This window comes from Dermacentor andersoni, chromosome 1, assembly GCF_023375885.2.
Source record: "Dermacentor andersoni chromosome 1, qqDerAnde1_hic_scaffold, whole genome shotgun sequence".
NCBI classification, from domain to species: domain Eukaryota; kingdom Metazoa; phylum Arthropoda; class Arachnida; order Ixodida; family Ixodidae; genus Dermacentor; species Dermacentor andersoni.
The window spans coordinates 94347933-94367298 of NC_092814.1; the positions used below are offsets into that span (position 1 = coordinate 94347933).

General features: G+C 46.4%; 1 protein-coding gene across 1 annotated transcript; it reads left to right on the plus strand.

Moving 5' to 3' along the window:
* Positions 1-6318: 6318 nt before the first annotated feature.
* On the plus strand, positions 6319-18389 carry LOC126544758 (sulfotransferase ssu-1-like). The gene is made up of 2 exons (XM_050192229.2): positions 6319-6537; positions 17020-18389. The coding sequence occupies exon 2, from the start codon at positions 17026-17028 to the stop codon at positions 17959-17961; it is 936 nt and encodes a 311-aa protein (XP_050048186.1). The 5' UTR covers positions 6319-6537; positions 17020-17025; the 3' UTR covers positions 17962-18389.
* Positions 18390-19366: the final 977 nt, after the last annotated feature.

Below are 19366 nucleotides of genomic sequence, written 5' to 3' on the forward strand. Positions count from 1 at the left end.
TGAATCTGTAAAATCTCTAGGTGTACACTTTGACCAACACATGACCTAGAATAATTATACAGATTTCGTTGCAGGCAAACTGTCCCAAATTACTGGTTTGATCTACTCATTGAACTTTCTCCCCCGTTTCATTAAACAGTTGATATATAATTCCTGTTTTATGAGCCACTCAAACTACTGTTGTCTTGTGTGGGATACGACTTCTGCAACAAACATTAAGAAGTTGTACGTACTACAAAAGAAAGCAGTTTGTGTTATATGCAACAAGCCATACGATTTCCCATCTGCCTCCTTATTTCAAGAGCTTAAAATTTTGAAAATTACAAATCTTATGGAATACCGTCTGGCAATAGCCTGTAAAAATGAGCACAAATGCAGTATAAGCCTTATACAGTCAATAGGCCAACTGAACAAGCGTAAATCTCTTTACAGTGATATAGCCGCAAGCCCACAACAACAAGTATCACTAAGGTCGCAGCAGAAGAACATGAAGAACCGAGAAAAGCTGTTAGATGGTAGCGCTGTAAATGGGATATCAAGTATGCTGATTCCCATGATGTTTGCAGCAATCATGGCTATTCTCCGTGCCAGTCCATCGTTTAAAAGCATCTCTGAGGTAGAGGCCATCTGGCTTTGGAACTGCTGGTGTCGTCTTCTTTCACGGCTCAACGCCGTGATTCTTCGCAGTAACAACGATGGCTTCGCCAACAATCGCCTCACAGGTGGTGTCCACCAACAAACACTAGTGCACGTGTACTATATTTTAGTGAAACGTTCGCGGCTTGCGCTCGAAATTAGCCGACTTCAAGTATCTTGCGCGAGTGTACCGATTCCCTTTTATGGTCATTTCCGAGTCTCGCGTCGACGAGCAGTTTAGGATAAAGGATTATTATTTTCATCACTCAAGGCGACAAAATGGAATTAGCCGACTGCTCGTTGGATTTCGCAACGAGGTTACTGCCTCTGTGATTGACGTAGCACCACATGACAATAATGAATATATTTGCGCAACCACAGTGATTGCAACTAAAGTGTTTACCCTGATCGGTGTCTAGTTGGGACCAGGATCACCTTTCGATGTGTCAAGATTGGAAAACTTGTTGACAAGCACTCAATCTCCACATATTATTTGTGGCGATTTTAACGCACATAACGAGATTTGGGGCAGTTCACTTACATGTGCTCGGGGTGCTAAGCTGGCGAAGCTTCTTTCAAGATACAATATAGAGCCCTTGAACCATGGCAGCATGACGTACTTGAAAAATCCGAAAACTGTTAGCTGCATTGACGTCACATTCGCATCAAGTCAAGTTGTCCCTATGTTCGGATGGCACACAGATTTCGAGACTCGAGGTAGTGATCCCTACCCGATCCTAATCTCTGCTTCATTTTCGGACGTCGCCCAGAAAAGTGCAACTGAAGTCGGTAAACTGGGAAGCTTACACAGCAGCCGTAGACCAAGGGATCACAGCCTCGACTACGAGTGCAGAATTAATACCGACGATAGCTCATTGCCTCAAACAAAGTACTCGCTCTGCCACTAAGCATTGTAATGTGCCTACTAACGACGAGGAATTCGAAAGGTTATGTGCCATTCGAAGGCGTGTCGAAAGGAAGACCCTATACGTACTAAGAATATCGAAGACCTCAGGGCTTGTCGACAGGCACGAAGACATATACGACGTTACCTCACCAAACTGAACCGAAAAAGGTGGAGGGACTTTTCTGGGACACTGGACATACGGCAACCGCTGAGCAAAATCTGGCGAGTCGTCAGAGGCATTCGCAAAGAGCCGCAACAGCTTTATCCTTTTATCGCCCTCTCATTACATGAGCGCGCATCCCTGAGAGAGGTGGCAGAGCAGTACTGTAGGCTTCTTTCCCGCGGGGCACGTACAACCTTCTCGGCAAATTGTAAGTCACCAGCCTAGTCCACCTCGATCGACCCTTCCTGACTTAGAATTAGAATCTGAAATTGTCCCCCGACAAAAGCGTTGCTATGCCTTTCACGCGGAGGTGTATGGAAAAATATCCACTAGTGTTGGGAACTCGTACCTTTCCATACGTCAAGACGCAATGGTTTCTTGGAGTGACGATCGATAGGAACCTCACATGGTCGCCTCAAGTGAAAAAGCTGAGTGAGAAGATTTCCTAGGCGTCGCACGTATTCCGATTTTTAGCCTGATCGCAGTGGGGCAGCAACTGTCGATCAATGGTGCTCCTTCATAAGGCCTACGTCGACAGAACACTACGGTATTACCTCCAGATCCTGCACAAAATGTCTCCCACAAGCAAGAAAAAATTTGAGGCAGCACGGAACAACTACCTTCGCGTATGTCTAGTCCTTCCGAAGGGGCCGTCCCGCTCAGGAGCTGTAGCAGAAGCTGGATGCCTGCCTCTTAAAGTGCTATCTTCACAGGATACACTTCGAATTCACCTCCGACACGTCATTCATACGAAGACCCACTTTTTTAAAGGATATTTCTAGAACCCGGGCTACATCTAGCTTTAGACAGGCCGTCGGAAGCAGGTCTATTTCGATTCCTGCTCAGACGTCACAAATTATTCCGCGAAACTTTTCACCATGGACACTGTCTCCACTGGAAATCGTGCCATATATCCTTGCAATCAGTGCGAAAAAGAAAATGCCTCATGCAGCGACTTATCAGACAGCTTTGGAATATATGCACAAAGAATACGCAGCCGTAATGCACATTTTCACAGATGGCTCTACTACTCCACATCGCTCATCGTGCGCACTTTTTGTTCCCTCTACAGTCCAACGATTCTCGTTTCATCTTGAGCGAGCGACATCACCTACTTCAGCAGAGCTATATGGTATTAAGGAGGCCCTTGCGTATGTACTTCGACAGCAGCCGCCAAAGACATGGGTGATTTTCACGGATTCAAAAACAGCCCTACAAAGTATGTGGAGCAGGCACAAGCGTTGTAATAATCAACCTGCAGCATTTGGCATTGCTAACCTTCACCACAAGGCTAAGATTGCTGGGAATTGCATCAAGTTCCAGTGGATACCTGGCCATGCCGGTATTTAGGGAAATGAAAAAGCGGATAAAGCTGCCCGAGATAAACTCCAATACCGCAGTTTCAAAAAGAACATTTTTTTACAAAAGCCGACGCTTCAAACATGGCGAAAAAATATCATCAGCATCATCATCAGCATCATCATCATCCTGATTAGGCCAATTGCAGGGCAAAGGCCTCTCCCATACTTCTCCAGCTACCCTGGTCATGTACTAATTCTGGCCATGTTGTCTCTGCAAACTTCTTAATCTCATCCGCCCACCTAACTTTCTGCCACCCCCTGCTGCGCTTCCCTTCCCTTGGAATCCAGTCCGTAACCCTTAATGACCATTGGTTATCTTCCCTCCTCTTTATATGTCCTGCCCATGCCCATTTCTTTTTCTTGATTTCAACTACGATGTCATTTACCCGCGTTTGTTCCCTCACCTAATCTGCTCTTTTCTGATCCCTTAGCGTTACACCCATCATTCTTCTTTCCATAGCTCGTTGCGTCGTCCTCAAGTTAAGTAGAACCCTTTTGGTAAGCCTCCAGGTTTCTGCCCCGTCCGTGAGTACTGGTAAGACACAGCTGTTATACACTTTTCTCTCGAGGGATAATGGCAACCTGCTGTTCATGATCTGAGAACGCCTGCAAAAAAATATGCCTATCAAGAAAAAGACCGCATCTGGAATCTGCCGCTTGACCAAGATAACTTCCTGCGGTACATTGACCCAGAAATGAGACCGAAAATTCCACGACTACTTCCTCGACACTTAGAGACATTGTACCATCATCTTCGACTGAACGTGGCATACACGAACAATTATCTGTAACGCATAGGGCTTCCCACTAACCCCTACTGTGATAACTGTGGAAACTTAGAGACAATGGAGCACATATTACAAGAATGCTCCGCGTACCGCAACGAGAGGCAATTTTTTTAGCAACAAATGGACATGATTTGCCATGATCGTTTAACATTACCCAGCATCCTAGGTCCAAAGCCCGGCCCCTCAATACAGCGGCGGCTTTTGGATTTATTATTCAAATACCTGTCAGAAATTGGTCTAATAGGAAAGCTTTAAAGATTCTACTTATCATATACAAAAGCCTAAATTTACCCGCCATGTCACCTGCAACTATCAGTATCAAGTCCACTTGCACATTTCATATTTATTTTCATTCTCTTTTTCTTCCACTCTCTTCTGAAATATATTAATCCAATTCCCCATCCCTATACAGAGTACCATGCCAGAGGTTGTATACGCGCCTGCAAAATTCTCTGTATTTCTTCTAAAGAGCCTCTCTCTCTCTCTCTCTTTACACAATCCGATTTCCGGAATACTGGTACACACCTCACTCACGTACCCATTACGGCATGCAAATGTTATGTTCTAGACTGCCTAGGCTGCTCAATGAACTGATGAGTAATGAAATTGATGTACTGTCGTGTTCTCGAGTTGATCTTTTAAACTTTTTTCACGCCTCTAAATAATTCAGTGATGTCTTTCTTCATGTCTAAACTATGTCTGATTCAATTATAGTTCAAATATGTCTTTCTTTATTGACTAGATGATCAATGTTTTTTGTATTTATATAATCGCAAATTTTTTGTAGTCATTACGAAATATGTTGCTCCACCCTGCTGCTCGGATGTTACTGGGTTCTTGGGACCAATCAAGCTGCTATGAGCAGCTTTTTTTCTCCACTTTCCCACCACAACACTGTATTGTACTTGTTTTGTGGAAATAAACATTAATTAATTAATTAATTAATTAATTAATTCATACACCACAGTTGGCTGACGAAGAACAGATTGCACACGGTAGCCTGCAAAACAGTGCATAGCACGAGTGCGCGATAGCACATGCGTGGGCGTCAGTTTCATTTACGCCATATGTGGACGCAGGCATGAAATGGGCAAACTTATGGCATTTCATGAACCGCTTCGCTTCACATAGACTTCAAAATGGGCATTGGATCTGCATATCTTTCTTTCTCTTTTTCACATTTGTTGCTGCATGCCATATACTGTATAATCAAGGGGGAAATGAAGTAATGCAGACTCATGTAGACAGTGCACGTGGGAAATAAAATATATCGACCATGAGCCATTGCTCGGGTGGGTCAGTCCGTAACAAGAGTAGCCCAGCGTCTTCCCGCTTCTAAAGGAAAGCCAACGTGATTTCATTTACTTTTTACTAAATGTGGTTATAAGTACCTACTGTAAGGCAAAACCACTTATAAGAAAGACATAAAAGAAGAGCCGCAAGACACGGGTTAACTGCAAACTTAACTTCATTATCAAGCCTTCGCAGCTGATATGTTCCAACACGCCGATTATTTAGACTCGCGCCTTCGCGCGTACTTGGTGGTGTGATGCAAGTGAAAATGGGAAAGAAGGTGAGAACGCAACAGAAACTATTAAACTATTAGCCAGGGCTAATTCACCTGCCTTCCAGAAAAAGTAACTTCCCTATCACAGAATGAAATAGAGATGTGGCTAGCACACGAGTGTTCACTTTTTCTTATTCGAAAAGCCACAGATATCTCATCAGGGATGGGTTATCCCACGGGTGTGTAAGGAGCTACTTTGCTACGAACCCCTTTGCTACGACAGGTAAAGAAAAGAAAAGAGGCACAAAGATTGGAGTCGCAGAAAGCAATCAAAAGTCAAGTTCAAAAGTTTAAATTATGGTGTTTTAATTGCCAAAATCACGAGTTGATTGTGAGGCACACCGTGAAGAGGTACTCCGGAATGATTTGGACCACCTGCATGGGGTTCCTTAACGCGCATCTAAATCTAAGTACACGAGTATTTTAGCATTTCGCCCCCATCGAAATGCGGCCGCCATGTCCGGATTTAATCTCAACTAAACCAGCTTTCCTATCAATCTTGTGTTTGAAATAGCGGGATAATGAATAGCGGTAGTGGGGGGAGTGTTGGATGGCGACAGCGATATAACACAGCTGGTTGCGTGCGCGGACCGAAGGATCCTGCAATGTCGGCAGGACGGGGGTTCCACGGCGAGCATTTTTTTACCTGGTGATGACAAATAGAAAACGCCAGTTCTCTGTGAGTCGGCGCTTCGGGAGTCCCTGAATTAAAGCAGAGTGGCACGAAATGATTTCGTCGGCGCGGAGTGTTTCTTTTTCCGCATCGGCCACCCGCGCACACAGCGCATTCGGCGCTCGGAGTGAGCTGTACGCATACGTAATGACCGGCGCATACGAAGAGCCGAATGAAAGTGGCCGAGAGGCACCATCAAGAACTAGTATACGGCTGTTGACGCACGTAGTGGCGAGGCGGAACGAAAGCCGATAGCAGTCGGCGTCCACTTTCAGGCTGTCCTTGAGAGCGGCGCCCAGAGTCTATTTATGCCGGGTTTTTGCCGGCCAAGCGCTGCTTGGATACTGTCGCTGCAGAGCCGGGCGGTGGCCGCTCAGCGCTTCCAAGCCGGCGTCTGACGGTCAGCTGAAGCTCACTGTCCCGCTGTAGCAGGGTCCGCACCGTAAGTGAACGGTGCACTTCAATTATTGCAGAGTCATTCGCTGCTGTCAACTTTAGTGAAGGTGGGATCATATTAGCGTTCATAAATCATACAATTATCGCCTAAGCATTAAGTTTCAGCTACCAACGAAAAAGAATGTAGATAACATACGTTATCTAGCCCAATTACGGAAAAAGAAAATTATTATTCATCTAGATGCGGTGAACCTTGGGAAGTATCCACCCCGTGTTTAAACACAGGCAAACAACGTTTAACTACACGCTTTCGTCGCTTCTGAATATGTATCAAATGGTTCACTTTGACCTGATTACCAATACATACGGCGAAATTTGCGAGAAGTATTCAGCGTAGGTGTGGAGGTAATTAATATGTTCTACGGTAGGATAGGATAGGAATACACTTTATTTGTCCAACGGGTATTGCTGTTGGTGCCGGGGGCTAGACTGCCAGGGATCCATCGCCCGAGGAAAATCTTTCGAGATCCTTGGCAATGGCCCTGGCCCACTGGACGGCCCACTCCTGGTCTTCGGGTGCCTCGCTGAAGAGGGCGGCTTGCCATCTCTGAGCGAGGCGCGCCGCATTGCACTCTTACTGAAATTATGACAATTGAACGCCTGTTCATTATCACTTTGTTTTCATTGTTATGTTTGTTGCGACATTTGTGCGTGCCTATATAATTTTTCTCTTTGTTCTATTACAGTTTTTGTCTCACGCGAATTTTTGTAAAGAAAAGTGCCTTGGGCGTATCCGCTGTTCTTGCTGCTGAAAGAAAAAATGAGGCTGTGACTACGTCAAGCTATCTGAGAGCTTTTTTTTCCGCGGCTACTCTATCCGTTCCTAAATGGATCGAACATAAAATTTGATTTTTTTGTGTGCAAGGTTGGAAGAGGGTGACGCTCTTACCGCGAAGGCTATAAATCTCTTTTCATGACAGAAGTAAGTGAAGCACAGGAGAGATGAAAGTATGTGGAAAACATTACTGCCTTTAAAAAAATTTAATTATGGGGTTTTACGTGCCAAAACCATGATCTGATTACGAGGCACGCCGTAGTGGGGTACTCCGAATTAATTTTGACCACCTGGGGTTCTTTAACGTGCACCTAAATCTAAGCACACGGGTGTTTTCGCATTTCGCCCCCATCGCATTACTGCCTTTGCTTTTGTCGTCCATAGACCATGGGGCCATATTCACAAAGCTCTTCGTTCGTAAGTGCTCTTTACCATTGGTTGTCCGCTTTCGCTAATAATGTGTCCAGCATCAAGATCAACTGGAACTTGCTCTTGCGAATAATTCCCGGGTAAAAGGTATTTGTGAATACTGGCGCGCATTCGGTCAGCTTTTCGTTTGCAAGAACTGTTCGTCATTAAACAGCGCCTTCGCTGTCATCCCATTGGCTATACCGATAGTCTGAAGCATGTTATGAACCTCTTCTTGCGTACGAACGGCGCCTTGAATTCGCATTCGCACTAGTCCGTATGATGAAACTGTTCATAAGAGGAGGTACCAATCAGTCGTGATGTTGGACATATCATTACCGAAGGCGGTCGGCCATTGTAAAAGAGGTGTTACGAACGGAAAGCTTTGTCGATTCGACACAACTTTTTCTCTCTTTGTCGAGCTACACGTTCGTCATGATCAGCGACTGCCTCCATGAACAGTAATTTTTGGCGTCCTTAGACTTTATCTCCATCGCGGGGGCCACATATGGCAGTGCATGACGTCGTTCTTAAAGTTAGATTCTGGGGTTTTGCATGCCGAAACCTCGATATGAGACACGCCGTATAGCGAGGCACTCCGGATTGATTTTGACCCCCTGGGGTTATTTAACGTGCACCAAAATCTTAGCACGCGGGCGTTTTTCGCATTTCGTCCCCATCGAAATGCCGGCTGCAGCAGCGGCCGGGATCGAGCCCGCGACCTCGGGCTCAGAGGTGTAACGCCATATCCGCTAAGTTATACCGCGGACGGTTGACATGTTTCTGTGTACGGTGTCGTCGGTTCAATTCGCAGGCTTAACGTAGGCTGCATTTTCATAGGCACGGAATAATAATAATAAAAAAAGACGCCCGCGTACTGTGACTGAGGTGCATCTTAAAGTGCGCCATGGACAGTATTTTGTCATCATTCATCTCCTTCGGTTCTATTTGGGTCTTGTGCAACTGTCGCGACGAATTGGCCGTTCGTGGCTATGATGGCGTCGTCGGAGCGTTAAGGTCAATGACGAGGGGCAACAATAATTGAGAAAGAAAAGAATCACTGTGAAGTCTGAACCGAGCAAGTCTAAATTAGTTCCTTGCCTTCCACCATTTCGTCTCATTACAGGTGTACGTGGTAAAAAAAAAAAAAAAAAAAACTGCGATAAATCTAATTTAACGCGCACGCCAGGGGTCGCACAGCTTCCCGACATACACTATAACGAAGCTATGCACTTTTTATGCGATAATAATTACGAGCGTTCGCTGAACAGTCGCCATAGCTCAATAGATGACAGTCAAGGTACCGATTGAGAGTAAAGACGAAGTAAAGATTTCTTGCGAGCAGAAACCCCTGTGCATGTTGCCGATGCATGGACCATGGCCTCAATAATGTTTACTGTTTATGCCTCAAATGCGCATGCATTGCGTACTCGCAAATTTCATGTTCAAATAGCATAATCGTTTCGAAAATGGCTAGTTCCCAACAACTTGTTCCTAAAGTACAAGAAAAGAGATATAATGGAAAAGTTTGCAAATATTGTAAGCCACGTCACTTGTCACTTGTACTCGCTCAACAGGTTGCGCAACCAAAAGCGGCGAGATGCCTTTCTTCCATTTGAAGGACGCAATGGTCATCTACGCTACTTCGTTTCCTTCTTTCTTTTTCTTTCTTTCTTGTTGAATAGCTGCGGTGCACACAAGACTGCAGATAGGCCGGCGTTGTACGCGTGTAAATAACAAGGAGACCCTTGACTTCAAGCTTGACGTCAGCTTATATATTTTTTTCTTTATTTCACCTTAACTTTGTCCTGTAGTAAGTCGAGCGCGCCATGTATTAGTTAAATACGTAGGCACATATTACGTGCACGTAGAGCGCCTGCTAAGTGCCAGCTTTGCGAGGGAGGATATGAAGAACTGTGTGTTCGTTGGGAAAACACGGGGACATGCGTTTGTTTCCTGCAGTGTCTACGTGGAACGGAGCCAAATGAATTTATTGTTGGCGATGTGGATCATCACCGGCGTAGTTGGGATAATTAGTTTTCGCTTCACGCTCGCCTGCAGCCGCGTCATTCATTTCCTCAGAGGGAATGATCGTAGCTTTCAATGTACGGCCGCGAAAGAAAAACGTGGTGCACCAGCATCAAGGTGGCGGAGCTCACTCACATGCAAGACTACCCCACTTTAATGGCTTGCTGATGCCACTGCGGCTCACGGAAGTCAAGCACCACGCCAACGGTCTCGGTGCCGACGTTGGTCAGATACCAGCCAACGACGCGCCATATGCACTCAGAGAAAAAAAAATAAATTGCGGCAGAACCCATCTCACGATGAATGTCGACGTTAATGCGATTAACAATGAAGCAGTGCATAGCAACACACCGTATTGTCGCTGCAGAGACGAGTCTTGTATGGGGCGAGTAGGCAGCCGGGCTTCTAGCACTCTGGCGCTTCCCTCTAGACACGCTGTGTCATTCAGCTGCGAAGTTCGCGCGTCACGCTTGTGCGAATATAACATTCAAGCAAGTTTATCTGATTAAATGTGACGCGAGTTCGATACCGCCCAGCACCAAAGAAATCTTAAAGGATTTCCTGTTTTTTTTTGCACTTGGAAGGGTGGTACATACTAAGTGGCACATAATTACCCACATGATTACCCAAAGCACGGCTCGGCCCCCTCGCAACGTGCGACCTGTGCTCTCACACTGTCCGAGACGCTCGCCTTTTCTAAGTACTGTGTTTTCCGCGCCTTACGTACGATGGTGGCCTCGCGGTCACGCCGCGAACGCGCGCCTGTACTGCTGCAGCCTCGCCGAATTCCTCGAGCTTGGTTGTGCGGTTGCTCTTCCCGAGCTGTATATCAGCCACGCTGGGCAGTGCGTCTTGACATTTTCCTCCTCAGGCGCTGCCAATTTTTGCTCTTCGCCTCCCCATCCCTCTCGCCTCTTTGTTCCGTTCAAGTGTAAACTTACCAACGTTCATTTGCCAGCCTCACTCTGTATGGGCTATTGCAATTCGGTCAGTGACCTGTCATTTCTGGCAGCCAGTAATAAAAAACGAATATTGTCGATAATCGTTTTCTTCTCTCCCTTTTTTTTAAGTCTATGTGAGTCTCACTTTGAACGAAAGGGGTGATTTGGAATTGTTGGTTGTTCATCTTGATGTGGAAATGTTGGTTGTTTATCATGAAATGTGCGAGTTATAGCACGGACAAGGAACACGAACGCGAAGAGGTGCGTGTGTATTCTTAATGTATGCCTTCACGTGTACTTGTCCGTGCCACAACTCGCTCGTTTCAAGCTTAACTTCCAAGGTAATTCGAACCTCCGAAGGAAAGACCTTGTCGTACAGTTTTCATATGGAATGCACGCCATTATTTTTTCTTCTTTTTTTAAATTTCGCGCCGCCTAACAAATCACGCGACGAAAAATTCTGAGTGGTCGTATTTCGTGTCTGTACTTTAATCTGGGGGCGCCTAGGGGTCAAATATCCTTAACAGCAGTGTATGTACAGAAAGCAGCCTCCTGTGAGTTTCCATTTTTTTAAGGGGTTTCAGTGGGGGCTCTTCTCTGATATATGAAAGCGGCAGTGAGCGAGAAACAATCATTGCTGTGGCGAGGTCATCGCTTTGCCGAGGAAGGCTTTGCGACGCCGCGTGGTGAGCCGACACAGTCTAGTGCATTCTATTGAGCGCGCTTAATTGCGGAAAGCCTCCGAACGACTGCATGTTGCGTGTGTGTACATGCTCATTTTCATATTTATTTCTGCCTCGTCGTCGTCGTCGTTGTTGTTGTTTTAAGCCTCGAGTCATATTATTTGTGTCACTAAGCGATAAAGATTAGCCATCACCTCACTATGGGGTGATTAAGTATCCTTTCATACTTTAAATTACCAACAAAATAAAGGAAGGAAAAACAAGAATGACAAAGGGTCATCGCTTTCTTGTTGAACCTAGGCATCGTACAATTGCCGCGAATACTTCATTGACGCTTTCTCCTTGAACATTTGAAAAGACAAGGGCTAATTGATGCATACTTGACTTATTAAGCTAGTTACACTTAAACACACACACACAAACGCCACGTGAGAGCAGAAACGGATAGGGGACAAGTGTTTGTCCGTGTAGGTTAACTTCCTTTTGTGGCGCGCGTGCGGTGGCTTACGATGTCAAGTATGCCCCGGACAACTACTTCCCCGTCCACCCCATCAAGCATGCCCCTTGAAAACTATCCTCCGAGAACGTGCGGGCCCCATAATCCACGGAAGAAAAGTCCACTGATTGATTGAAGTCATCTGAATGGCATTGGAAATGGTCAGTAATATCGCCCCCCCCCCCCCCCCTCACCTGCAACAACAAATCGCTACACACCTGAAAACCAGTGGTGTAGCCAGGAATTCTTCTTTTTTTTGGGGGGCTGGGGAGAGAAGGAGGGGGCTTGCACTAGGCCGGGGAAGTCGAGTGCTTTGTCGCTTTTGACTGTCGTTCGACAACGTGAAAGCCTATCAAGCGGCTGCATGCCCAAGCTGCTTCTCTTGTGCCTGCTGTCGAGTGTAAATGTAGTGCAGCTGTAACGGCTCCGAGCCATAACCTGCGACACTAGTTGCGTGGAACTCGGAGCGTTCCCTGTGGAGTGATGCAGAACTGCGGCACGGGCCCCTACGCAATACTGATCCGAACTACGACTTTCGCCATGCCCCGTTGCCTCGACCGATGGGATCGCGCGTGCATGCGTCGTATTCGGCTTAATGGCACTTTCATTAATCACTTCTTATTTCAAATTCAGCCAGTGCATCACTCTCGTGTGTCACGCATGCAGTGTTCACCTAGAGTTGGCACGCATAATCTATACATGCAAGTGCATCGTAACGTTAAAAAAAAGACCGACGCAGTTCATTAAACTTCCGTCGAGATGCATGCATCGAACTGCGAGATGTTCGCCTTTGAAGACTTTGCTCTTTACGCCACGGCGTCACGTACTGCGTACGATCGAAGATGGGACTCGAGTATAATGTGGTTAAGTGCAAGGACATCACGTCCTACTTGACGTGGTGTCCTGGCATACTTAACCATGCGTACGCGTATTTGCCTAGCGATTTCATCATTTTCTAATTGGTTATTTCTGAAACATCCTCCTGCAGATATTTGAACGTTGCATGCTGAGGAAAAATTTCAGCACAATGTAAATCGATTTGAAGAGGAAAAGAACCGCGACTTGAGACGTGTCGAAAGAATGGACAGGACGAGCGGTATCACGTCACGTCCCGTCTTCGTCACGTCGCGTCTGAAGTCGCGGTTCTTTTCCTCTTCAATGTGTCGAACCAACTGGCCCAAAGTTCCCTCCTCTTGTAAATCGATTAAGCAATTAATTTTGCTCAACTTTTTCTTTGGATATCTCTTTATTAGAGTAGTTTCAACGAAACGAAAGATAATTAGGACTAAATTAACTAACTTTCGTAAAGAAAAAGCTTATCAGTCTTGCATTCCTTCTATTTGTTGCATCAAAATTACTTTGCTTACCCGCGCGCAGCAGTTAACAAAGAATTCATTCCTCGCTGGCAACGACTTAAGTATTTCTCAAGATGTGATTAATTGACTGGTGTTTAACGACCCAGCACAACACGGGGACCATTGAAGACACCTTAATGGAGGGCTCCAGAATAAATTTTTCAAGCTGCGGTTCTTTAACGGGCCCCAAAATTCGGCACACAAGCATTTTTACAATCCCCACCCATCGGAACGCGGCCCCCGCGGATTCCTCACGACGTGTTCGACTGCGGCCCGAATGTTGAATTTTGTCGGCCTTGTCCCATTTGTTCCATCGTTCTGCAGCGCATTTTGGATATTAAAGCCTAAACAAAGAGTTATCCAGTGCAGACTATTCGTATGGTTACAGTAACGATTAGAAAACTGAACGCTTCAGTTTTCTTTCCATGCGAATCTTCATATGTCCTTGTAAAGCACGCAAGAAATATTACACATTCATCTTCGACATGTCACTCAAATTAGGAAACATTTTCTTGTGCGCATAACTAAAAATTACGCTAACGCCAGCTTTGGGCAAGCCTTCCGTTTAATCTCTGCCCTAATTCCTGCACGGGTGCAGAAGTTCATGCCTTTGAATTTGCCGCATTGGACACTTTCTTTCATGCTAGTCGCATTACACCATTCCCGGTATCAGTACGGAAAAAAAAAAGAAAACATACCTCAAGCTGGAACTCTGCAAATCGCCCTGATTCATATATCGCCAAGGAATACTCGGGTTCGACCCATGTCCACATTGATGGGTCTTGCTCTCAATGCAGTTCGTCGTCTGGTTTCGACACATCGTCTTCTGGTCAGCACTTTTCTGACCTTCTTGAACGGTAAACATCATGCACGGCAGATGGACTTTACGGTCATAACAGAAGCCTTGCCATTTGTTGGGCGCGTTGGTAAACTGGCATTGAAAGCATATTTAGCGCCAGCGAACAAGGACAGAAGGGAGACGACACCACAATGCGGCACTACAAGGAAGCCGTTCTTCAGATCCTTCGGCAACAACCAAAACGATGGGTCATCTTTACAGCCTCAAAAATCGCCCTACAAAGCATATGTAACATCAACAGAGCTAGTAACCAACATCCAGTAATCCGAGACATTGGTTACATTCATCACATTGATACTGTCGCTGGTCACACTGCAGTATTCCAATGACCTGCTGGACACTACTATGTTGAAATGAAAAAAAAAGTTTATCTATCTGCCCGCAGAGGCCTATGTTTAAGAAATTTCAGACGGATATACTATACAAATGCCGACGCATCATCAATGGCAAAGAAATACGCCACGAGGAAAGGAATCACTTGTGGAGTATGTCGCTTCATCAATATCACTTTCTCCAGTCAGTTGACTCCGTCTTAAAAAAATCCACATATCAGCTTCCCCGTCACCTTGAGACAATGTATCAACGGCTTAGACTGAATGCCGCATTTACCGGTGCGGTTTTCAAGTGTCCACCAACCCTTAGTGTGATGCGCTAGAAACCATGGAACATATTTTGTTGGAGTGTCCAAGCTGCAGAGACGAAGGGACATGTTATCTCAGTAAAATGGTCTCTGCTTCCCAAACTTCTCTTTATAGGAAGCATACTATGTACAATGTATTTTCTTCAAAGCAACGTCAAGCGTTAAATGTTTATAGCGAAAGCATTAAAAATTTAAAATGCCCCATTGCGCGAAAATCCGGCGTTGCAGTCAGCGGCTCGAGGAAATGATGGCACCGAAAATGGCCGGCGGCAAAGAGTAAAAGCACATGAACAAATACTCGAATTGACGTCAGATTTCTCAGGGAGATTCCTGTAAACAAAGTAAATTAAATGCCTTTGAACATAAAACAAAAATTTCGGTCTGGGTGGGAATCGCGCCCGGGCCTCCGGGGTGCGAGACGAACACATTCTTCTCACGCCACGGTGGCTCCACGGTTCTGGCTGACTAAACGTGGGGCCGTCGTTGGGTGCGTGGCGGCGCAGCCATTGGAGGTAGCGCCACGTCATGAGCGTGTGAAATTGGTGTGTAAAAAACATTAATGTCCAATTGAATGCCGCTGAGCGATCCTTCGAGCTATCAGTTCCTCGTGGGCAAGCGAGCGCGTTTAGACGCTTGGCGCGTTTTCATTTGGCCTTATCGAGGCGCAGTTAAAACGCTGGCAAGAGCTTGCGCGGACAAGGAACGAGCAGAAAAAAAAACATTTCACCAAAGCGACTACAATGCTTTCGGATTCCCAAACGTAAAGTATTGAGTGTCTCTGCCATCTTTTTTTTTTTTTTTTTGCTGTCGATCAAGACATTGGCTTAATCGTCAAGCTCTAACCATTTTACGTTAATAACATCAGCGTTATCCCACCTGTGTATACTATGATAAACATTTTCCTGATTTTTTTTCCTTATCTCACCCTCCTCTCCCTGGAACCTTCGGTCCCCAATTCCCTTTCCTATACAGAGTAAGATGTTGCGCTTACATACGCGCCCGCAGAATCCTCTTTATTTTATTAAAGAACTCTCTCTCTCTCTCTCTCTATCTCTCTCTATCTGCATGCATGCACTATGTCTGTAAGCAAAATGTCCCTAAGCGTAATACCCATTAAGACAGTGTGAAAGCTAAATTTGTTATATGAGGGGATTGCACCTAGCTGGTTCATCGAGAGTCGCCTTCATGCCGACGGAAGGACGCACGTTTATGGCTTAAGAGAAGGCTCCACAAGCGACAATTTTATGAGCATTAAATTATCGATTGCGAACATAAATTGCCATCATAAATTGTCGCTATCAGTACGCCTGGTGACAGTTTACAAGCACTTCCTCATTCTGCTTATAGCGTATACGGGCGACGTCATAAAATACGACGCTGCTTTCGGAGAAGGTAGTGTAGCTCCCACTCGGCCAGGGTTAAATTCGTCTCTGCTCTCTGTGCGTGAATGAAGACGTAGGTAAAAGAGAGGTGCATTCTGACGCCCGTCTACCTCTCCGTTGGTACATTCTCGTGTTATCTAGGGCTGCGAGATTTCAGTGTTACAGAAAGCCGCAATCAACGTGTCGCAAAGCGATGCACTGCGCGTTATCTGCTTTCTGCATCCAACACTTTCCTTTTTCCCGTATTTTTCACTATAGTGTACTAGCAGTTGTTTCGGACACAGACAACTATAGCTTTTCGGTGATCCGAAACGGCACCTCGGCATGAACAGAAGCCGTGACATGATATAGAGTTATGCTGGTGCTTGTAAAGTGTCTGTGCTTTTGTTTCTGTTTTCAACATTTCGCACTGTTCATGCCGTTTCACATGTTGAGTTTTTTACATCTGTTCTGGCTTACTAATTTTATTACATTTTAATTTTATGTGGAAGACGTATCCCTGCGCATACAGCTGTCTCGCTTCCGTGGGTAGATTTATTCGCTCTCGCAGTCGTCCTAATGATTATCCGCTATACGCCCCTTCCGCTGCCTTTGCGGCTTGCTGCCGATTAACGATGCTTCCGTAAGGAAAACAGCCAAAACAGTACCGTTTGCATAATTTGCTGTGAATAGTGGGGCACGCGTTACGCAATGCTATTAACGTATAGCATCTTAAAGCTCTTTGATTGCAGAGAATCTCGCAAGCACAGAGCGCTCCAAAAGAACCAGCGATTGTCGCATTGTTACCGGTATTATTTAATAATGATGTACTCGGAAGAAAAGCTGCACTGTCAGCAGCGTTATTTATTTATTTATTTATTTATTTATTTATTTATTTATTTATTTATTTATTTATTTACAGGTCACGATGCCTGCCCCGAAGAAGCCAACTTACATAGACGTAGACGGGATCCGGGTACCAGGGGGCTTCGATCCTGACCGCGTACGAGAAGCTCTCAGCTTCGAGCCGGTGCCCGGAGACATCTTTCTGGTGACGTACCCCAAATGCGGAACCCACTGGATCCAGCAGATCTCGCAGCTCATACTCAACCGTGGCGTGTCGGCCAGCAACTACCTCGAGTTCCAGATGAAGACGCCCTTCCTGGAATTTACAGGCAACCGTGGCTTGGACGCGATGCCGCCGCCACGGCTTCTCAAGACGCACTTGGCCTTCGACCGGCAACCGTACCACAAGGACGCGAAGTACGTGTACATGGTGCGCAATCCCAGAGACTGCTGCGTCTCCTTCTACCACCACGCGCGGGGCATACCCGGCTACGAGTTCGCGGACGGGTCGTTCGACGACTTCTTCGAAGTCTTCATCAGGGGCGAGACGGACTTCGGCGACTACTTCGATAACCTTCTGTCGTGGTACGAGCACAAGGACGACCCTAACGTGTTCTTCCTCACCTACGAGGACCTCAAGGAGGACACCAGGGGCGGCGTTCTTCGGCTAGCCCGCTTCCTCGGAGAGGAGCACGTGGAGTCGCTCGAGAAAGACCCGTACCTCCTCCAGCAGGTGCTGGACAAGAGCAGCGTGCAGTACATGAAGGAGCACATCGAAGTGTCCGACAGGGACTTGCAGAAGCTGTTGAACACAGCGAGCGGCGCCGCCCTGGGACCGGTGCGGAGAATGTTCGTGCCCCGAGACGGCAGGGGTCCGACGATGCAATTTATACGCAAGGGTCAGGTGGGCGACTGGAGGGGACACTTCACCCTCGAACAGGAGGCGAAGATGCGTGCCAGGATCGAGGAGAAGACCGCTGGCACAGATGTGATGAGTCTTTGGAAGGACTATAACTAGTGTGTACAGTCGCGCCAGCCGTTTTCGGGCGTAAGACGCAAGAATCATCTACTTCTCATAGACGTAGATAAGGATCAAAAATTTTTTCTAGTTATAACAAAGTACTACTTCACAAGTGCCGGAAAATTACTATCAGAGTGCCGCAGGAGCTTGTCGCAACTGGTATACTCGTAGAATTCGAGCGGCCAGGAATTTATATACGAGTGGAGGATCGCAAAGGCAGTGCTTCTAAAGGCCTGCCTTTGGTATGGCAAACGGCGGCACACTCGATTTTAAATGAAAACCACTAAAGGAAGCCCTTTACAGCCATCTACTCTGGGACCTCCTTCTGTATATTCATTTGTGTATTACCCTTAGTAACTCAATAAAACATGATTCTGATTCCGAAGACGAAACACTATAGGTAGGTGGAAATTAAAAAATAAAAAGTCGCAGTTTCGCCCGAAAGGCGCAGCACCGATTGCGATAGAAAATTCGTAGATAGCTATATGAAGTAAGGATAGTAGTTTTATCTGCCGTATAAATTTGTAAACATTCGCTCAGTAACTTAATTAACAATGATATAATGGGTAAGCAGGACTGAACGAGGGCGTAGAAAGAAAAAGACACACAGAGACAGCGCTGTCTCTATGTGTCTGTTTCTTTCTATGTCCTCGTTCAGTCACACATACACATTCTATCATGGATTCAAACCAACTAGCCCGCCAACGTTTTCTAACTAAATTAACAAGCAGGGTGTCACGTACGCACAGGTAAACATGAACACATCTCGCTCGATGAGCGCGGAAACTCGCGGTCTATATGCTGGAGTGAGGAATCGCAGCAGCGATCGAATTGACCTTCGTGCATCTCTCGCTTCGACGCGAACGAAGCGTCGAAAGCACAGCGCATACGAAGTTACCGGCTCTACGCGCACACTGCAAACATTGCAGATCGCTTTGAAGAGGCCCGCGCGGGCGCTCGCTTTGGCCACGTCGCAGATCGCTTTCAAAATAAGGCGCCCGCACGGCCGCGCCGTTAGCAGCAGCCGCCGGAGAAAAACGCCTCCCCCCCCCCCCTTCCCCTCCATCGGCTCACCCCCCTGTACCTCGCGCGCGACAGAATGCGCGCTTCCTGCCCGCCTTCCTTAAAGCCAGCCTTTCTCGCTCGTACACGCGAGATTTAGCCGCGTTCGCCGTTTCACCCTGGCACGCTTTCACTCGCACGTACAGCGTAAGGCGCGCGGCGACGATTTTTATCGCCCTTGGACTTTATAGCGGAACCTCATGGCGACGGCGACGGGAGAAATGTGGCTGGAATGTCCATATAATTGCTATCGCAATAAAACGTTTAAATAATGCTCCAGAGGGCCGTTTAATTCCCCACACTCATCTGCAGCATGAAATAGGCCATGAACGATTAAGGG

Coding starts and splice junctions, on each gene's coding strand:
- LOC126544758 (XM_050192229.2), top strand. CDS start 17,026: ATGCCTGCCCCGAAGAAGCCAACTTACATAGACGTAGACGGGATCCGG.